Source organism: Tenrec ecaudatus, chromosome 7 (assembly GCF_050624435.1).
Source record: "Tenrec ecaudatus isolate mTenEca1 chromosome 7, mTenEca1.hap1, whole genome shotgun sequence".
Taxonomy (NCBI): Eukaryota; Metazoa; Chordata; class Mammalia; order Afrosoricida; family Tenrecidae; genus Tenrec; species Tenrec ecaudatus.
Window position 1 is genome coordinate 125,198,024 of NC_134536.1, and position 7,023 is coordinate 125,205,046.

Sequence of the window (7,023 nt, forward strand, 5' to 3'; positions counted from 1 at the left end):
CCCAGCCCTTCTACTCTAAACGGTATTCCTTTCAGAGAAGATTCCAAATGGATAAGCCGTCAACCCCACTGACATCGCATCTGCTTGACGCATAGAGACCCGTGTATACTTTATCCGGGCGTCAACTTTCTCCCGCAGAGCAGCTGGTGGCTTTGAACCAGTGACCTTGCCGGGAGCAGTCCAACGCTTAGCTGACAGCGCCACCAGGTGCCTCTTCGGATACACTTTAGACCTTGATAAACAATGTTGGCACCTGTCAATGAAGTTCTACGTGTTTTCTGTCTCTCTGTTTAGAGTTTTCTCCGCTTGGTGGGTGTTCCGCAGCCCGAGCGACAGTGCCGGATCGAGTACAGACAAAGGAGATGATGCTCGCCGGGCCTCCAAGAGATGCCATGCCACCCGTCTGCCACCATCCACTAACCTGGCAGCGGTCACTAAAGTGTTCTGCTTAACTCGGCCTTAGGATTTAGTCAAGAAAAGCCCTCCCGGTGCGTAGGTTTGGTGTCTTAGGAGTGCACCCAAGACCAGCAGCCTCAGTTACAGAGACCTGACTATACAACTTATGGGGAAATGTTTAAATGGCCCCACACCAAGCAAACGAACGAAAAGTCACTTCTTAAGAAGCTAGACTGTGGATTCCATGCGTAACTAAATGAAAACTTTCCATTAAAAGAGTAGCATTGAATAAAACTCTTAATGCACCAGATTCACTGTGAAAGCATGCTTCAACTTCTACTCTGGGACAGGAGCTGTTTCAATTCTAAATACATAGGAAGTCAGGATGTCTGGACATACTCTATATTTTTATGAGTGCTTAAGTTCTGTGAGTGTAATCTCGGTCGTCAACATGTCTAATATACAATGGGTGGATAAAAGGATAGCACTTTGAATCTACTGCCACATGAGACACTGGCACTTGGTGCCGTTTGCTCTCCTGTTTGAATCTTGCAGTTCTGCTAGAGTCCCTGGCAAGTCGATCGGCCTTTACTGTTTCCCATTGGAAATTAGAAAGCCACCTCCATTTGAGGGACAGAACTTGCTAACAATCCTTGAAGCTGAATTGTGGACATGCACCTCCCAACCAAGAGAACAATCTGAGGTTCCATCAGAGATGGTCTGTCTCAAGCCTGACCACATAAAGTTGTCGATTACGCCAGAACTTTCCCCTCCACCAAGACTGGCAGTGTGTTCATTAACTTTGATTCTCTTTTGAAGCCCCATCCCCCTGTAGTTTCCGATACACCCCCCCGTCCCTCCCGGTTGCATAGTGCTTACATGTTGGGCTGCTAACCACAAGGTCAGCGGTTGGAAACAAGACAGGGCTTTCTACTCCCATAAAGAGTTACAGTCTCAGAAACTCACAGGGGGCAGTTCTAGCCTGTCCTATAGGATCGATATGAGTCAAAATAGGCTTGATGACAGTGAGGTTTTGGAGTTAACCTATTGCTCAGGTGGGCAGGTTTTACCTCTCAAGATCCACACTGTCTGCTTGAATACTGATATTCAATAAACACCAGTGAATTCCATAAATACTCACACTCTTTCTCCCCCCCCCCCCCCGGTCTTGTGAATTGGCTTATTGGAAACAGGCTTCCTGCACACCCATGTTGCATGACCCTTCCGAGGACAGGGGTCATGTCTTAGGCTCATTTCGACATTCCACAATACCTACCACCGAAAGATAGCACCTTCTCCCCAGGAGCAGCTCCATAAATATGTGTTGATTAATGTGCTGCTTTGCATTTTACTTTAGATGAAAGAACTCTTTTGAAAAAGAAAGAACTCTTTTGACCCGAGGTCTTATAGCTACACTTTTACAGAGAGAATGTTTTGCTAATACAAAGAAACGAAAACGTAATGATGGGCCAAGGCAGAAACCCCACTGAAGTCCATCTCTAAGCAATGATGGGAGATATTTGACATGCAATATATTTAAAAAAAGCTATAATGTTCCAGGGAAATAAATGACACCAAAATCAGAGTGGATCATGACTTCATGATTTATCAATAAAAAGCATGGTGGCACTGTGGGTTAAGCACAGGCTGCTAACCTAAGGTGGGTAGGAGAACGACACTGACGCGATTGTGTGTTCTCATAAAAAACTACAGTCCTGGAAACCCCATGCTGTGGGTTGGAATCCACTTAATGACAGTGGGTTTGTGCTCAATAAAATGCCTCGGACTTCCTCTATGGAACAGTAAGGAAGCTCTAAAAGGCGTGTGTGTGGGGGGGGGGGAATTTTGCTCCTCTGTACTCAGTGAGCCCCTGGGGTGGCTGATGAGGGCATCATCATCTATTTCCTAGCAAAGAGCAGTAAATTAAGCAATCCGAGTGTATTAACGCTTCCAGACTAATGTAATGATTGTGAATTTTAGCTAGCAGCTTGCGGGTTACCTTCTCAGGCCCAGGGGTCTGCAGACTCCAGGGTCTAAAATAAGCACAACCTGACAGGTTGAGCTAAATATAGCAGAAGTATTCTCAAGGACTGCGTGTCCAACCAAACAGCCGGGCCGGCTGTGAAGCACTGTATTTGCATATAATACCCACTTCAGCTCAATTTGCTGGCACGCCAAGCCGGTGGAGCTCACTGAGTAGAGAATACAAAATAGGAACATGACCGTAGCTATTTATCTTCATCTTACTTGGTAAGAATGAATGTTAGCTGACAAGCATGCACTTAAAAAAAAAACTCATGCAGTCACGGGCTAACTGATAACCTCTGATGTACAGAGACTTTTTCTGGATTGTTCCACAATTCTCTTTATTTTCTGAGCTGAGGGTTTCATATTTACGTGTATATGGATAGAGGTGAGTTACGAATATAGTCTCACATATTAAACGGTTTTGTTTGTTTTTTTGATAAATAGAACCTGGGGAAAGGACTTGTGTCATTTAGATTTTCTTTGGGAGGCACCCCAGTCAGGAGAAGTCAGGCTGCGGGGAGAGAAAAAGCCAGGATGGAAGTTGTGTTATCAGGGTAGATGCCGTGGCAGTGGAATCTCAGGAGCTGCCTGAGAAACATCCAGAACACCTCAGAAGTGTCCACCTGCAGAACAGCAGGTGGGAGCATTTGTCACCTGGCTCCTATTTTCTGTTGGTGGACGGACCAAGTTCTCAGGGTGTCAGGCAAGGTGAGTCTGAGCTTGTTTGGAATTGTTCCCTGCTGCCAACACGAACAAGCTCAGACTCACCTTGCCTGACACCCTTAGATGCCTGAGCTTGGACGAAGGGAGCCCCACAGGCATCTAAGACTTTCCACCCTTTGGACCACTCAGATCTGCTCCGGCACCACATTTAATCGCATTACCACCATGTCTTCAAAGTGGCAGGAAACAATCTCTACTAAAGACCTGGGACACATAGATTCGTTTAAGGAGGTATGGTCTTTCTTTCTGCAATGATTTCTAAAGCCATAATGTATATTTATCTTTTTTAATTAAATACTTTTATTGGAGGCTCTTACATCTCATCACAATCCATATATTCATCCATTGTGTCAAGCAAGCACATTTGTACATATGCTGCCATCATCATTTTCAAAGCATTTTATTTCTACTTAAATCCTTGATATCAGCTCATTTTCCCCCTTTTCTCCCCCACTCACTCTCCTTCATGAACCCTTGATAAGTTATAGATCATCATTTTCATATCTCATGTCGTCCTCTGTTGCCCTTCACCCACTTTTCTGTTGTTCATCCCCCTAGGAAGGGGTTATATGTTGACTGTTGTGATCGATTCCCCCTGTCTTCTCACCCCCCACCCCCTTCCCCTTGTCCTCCTGGTATCTCTATTCTCATTGTTGGCCCTGAGGGGTTTACCTATCCTGGAGTCCATGTGTTGCAGGCTCTTATCTGTAGCAGTGTGCATGTTCTGGTCTCATTCGGTTTGGAAGGTAGAATTGAGGTCATGATAGTGGGGGAAGGAAGCATTAAAGAACTAGAGGAAAGCTGTGTGTTCCATCAGTGCTATACTATACCCTGACTGGCTCATCCCTTCCTTTGTCTACAGATGGGCTTTGAGTCTCCACCTCACACACCCCTCTCAATTTGAATCTTCATCTTCTAACCCTACCCCCTTTTCTAGATTTCTCTCCTCTCATCTAACTCCACTGCCTTCTCTAGATCTCCCTCGCTCTCAGGCAGCACTCAAACTCCAGCAGTCTAGACTGCTTTCACGGTGAAACTACATCCCCGAAGGACCAGAGGAGTCCCACGTAGTCTTGTTTTTATCAGATCATCACCAAGCAGCAAAGCATACAGAGGTATCGTAGTGAATGGACTCGGTGACAACACACGCCTTTATTTTTCCATTGGGTCACAGCAGTTTTGCGTCCTTAGGATAAGCCATCGCTCTGGGGTAGATCCCGACTCTTAGCAGTGATACAGGACAGGCTAGAGCTGCTGCTTTTGGTTTCCAGTGCTAGAAAGCTCACAGAAGCAGACAGCCTCATCTTTCTCCTGTGGATGGACCGATGGGCTCAAATGGCTCATGTTGACATTTAGCAGCTGGGTTAAGCTGGGTTGTCTAGACTCCAGACTCAAGGGTCCTCAAACTACGGCCCACAGGCCACTTGTGGCACACCGAGGCCATTTATCCAGCCTGCTGGGTGTTTTTGCCCCATTTGTTTTTTCACTTCAAAGTAAGATGTGCAGTGTGCATAGGAATTTGTTCATGGTTTTTTTTTTAAACTATAGTCCAGCCCCCCCAACGGGTCTGAGGGACAGTGAACTGGCCCCCGGTTTAAAAAGTTTGAGGACCCCTGATTACTCTAGAGAAACAGAACCAGTGATGCATTTGAATAAAAAGAACTTTATATCAAGAAGTAATTTTATACCAAGAAGGCATACCGGCCCAGTTCATCCCAGCCCAAGTCCCCTACAAACTTATGTAGCTGCAGGCCAATGAAACAGAAAGGTGAAACGGAAACAGGGAGATCACAGGCCAGTGGGTGCCAAGTCATGTGACTACAAGGTCAGTCAGAGCATGGCATGTGGGATTATAATAAGACTGTTCCCCAGTTTTGTCTCTCCCAAAGATATACCCAACATTAGAGGTGATTTGCCAGTCCAGGGTGGGAGGTCAGATGCACTCAGCCTTCAGACTGTTTGCGTCCACGTCCACTCCCTGCTGTGAAGGACAACGGGCTACTTCTCCCTAAAGGCTTGCAGCCATCAGTCTGGTCCCTGTAGGTGGGGTTCTATGGAGAGCCAGAGAACAAGCCAAACCTGCTCAGTGACATCCAAAGTTAGGCTGCCATCCTGAATCTAGGATCCACCCATCTTGTCACATGTGTACCCCAAATCCCTCCCCTTCCTATTGCAGGTATATCCCTAGATTGTCCCCCTCTCATTGCTGTACAACCTATAGTGCAACCCCTTCATGTGATGTATGTGTTTACCTGTAATTCTTGGGCTTGCATGACCCCCAAAGATATATAAGCCTTGGTTAGCAATAAAGCTCTCTCCTGGCTCCTGGTCCTCTTGCTTGCTCCCCCTTCCTCTCTGCTGGTCCTTGCTCCCCTGTTCCCTTTCCCCTTGTCCTTCTTCCCCTCCCCCTCTCTTCTACCCTCACGTCTCCCATCTCCATGTGGACCACCGAGCAGTACTGAGGTGAGCATGCAACCATAAAATATGTCTGACCTCTTTATTTTTCTCTCTTTCATCTCTCTCCTTTATGACTTTCTTATTATATGTATATGTATATATATTAAACCATACAATAGCGCCTATCAAACCCGCGATTAGTTGTGGGGGGCTGGCCTTTCCCCCACAATGGCAGGGTACTAGCAGCTCACAGGGTCCCAGGTTTGGTGGCCCCTGGGGACAAACTCAGAATCCAAGCCAGTAGGAGGGTGAAAGACCAGAGAGAAAGGTTACCAGTGTCGCTCTCGTAAAAAGGCTATCCTCCCAAGTAGACGTCATCAGACTGTGACCTGATTAATTGATTGGACTCCAACCCTACTTTCACACAGGTTCAAGTTGACATACAATCTAACCACCACAGCAGCCCAGCACTTCACCCACGGCATCACCAGCGCTCATCTCTTCAAGGCAATAGAGGTCAGTTTCTTCCATGAGTGGTAACTCCCATCTTACTGGACTACAAGACTAGGTAGGTGGCGGTTGTAGCTTCAGTTTCAGTGGAAACATTTCTGTGTCACCCAGTGGAAGCATCCTCTTTGCCTGTGTAAACCAGGACCTTGAATCTAGCAGATGCCATGTTTCAAGTAGAGGAGGTACACATTCTCTAGGGGTTCATTGGGAGGGATGGTAAGAAGGGTCAATCCTATTTCAATATTTGTCCCTAGACATAACACCAAAGGTTAGATGGATTGAGTGCATATAACACGCTGAGTACATATCATACAGATCTCAACCGCACCAGGTTTCATCCCTAAAGTAGCACGACAGCTGGTTCTAGATTGGGTGTCCTATGATAATATCCATAGATTTTTTTGTTCATGGGCCATCCTTGGATTTCTTTGCCATAAAATGAATCCTGTGCTCCAGAGTAATGTTAGGAGAGAACTCCGGTTGTTATAGCAGGCATCTTTGTAATCCCCCTGGTGGTGCTGCTGACATAGGCACTGTAGGCAGGGATGGCAAGATATGGATCAGAAATAGGTGTCAGCCCCAGGAATGATGTGCTGTCCTCTTCCTTGGAGAAGAATAATTCCAAGTGGCTGTGTCTCCCGTTGGGCGCTGGCATCATACTACTTGCTCAGCGTGTTTCCCTGCGTCTGGCAGGTCAGACACTCAGCAGGAGCACTAGCTAGATCAGCTTTGGGGCAAGCAGAGTCACCATTCCTTCCAGCATGTTCATGAGTATACTGAGTAAGCAGTGGGGTGGTAGAAGAGAGAGGATGGATGAAAACATTAAATCATCCTATCTTCTTGTTGACAACATTCCTTTTTTTAAACAGTTTTATTGTCACATAATCCACATATCATACATTTCAGTCGTTCCATCGTATCAAGAAGAATTGTACAATCATTACCACAATCAGTGTTAGAACATTTTCT

The 7,023-nt window shown here is 46.1% G+C and overlaps 1 protein-coding gene across 1 annotated transcript in view; it reads left to right on the plus strand.

Moving 5' to 3' along the window:
• CYP39A1 (cytochrome P450 family 39 subfamily A member 1) overlaps positions 1-680 on the plus strand; it is a 74,350-nt gene extending 73,670 nt beyond the window's left edge. Inside the window, exon 12 of the mRNA XM_075554083.1 lies at positions 295-680. Coding sequence (XP_075410198.1) covers positions 295-366 — 72 coding nt within the window. The 3' untranslated portion in view covers positions 367-680. The remainder of the gene's footprint in view (positions 1-294) is intronic.
• The last annotated feature ends 6,343 nt before the right edge of the window (positions 681-7,023 follow it).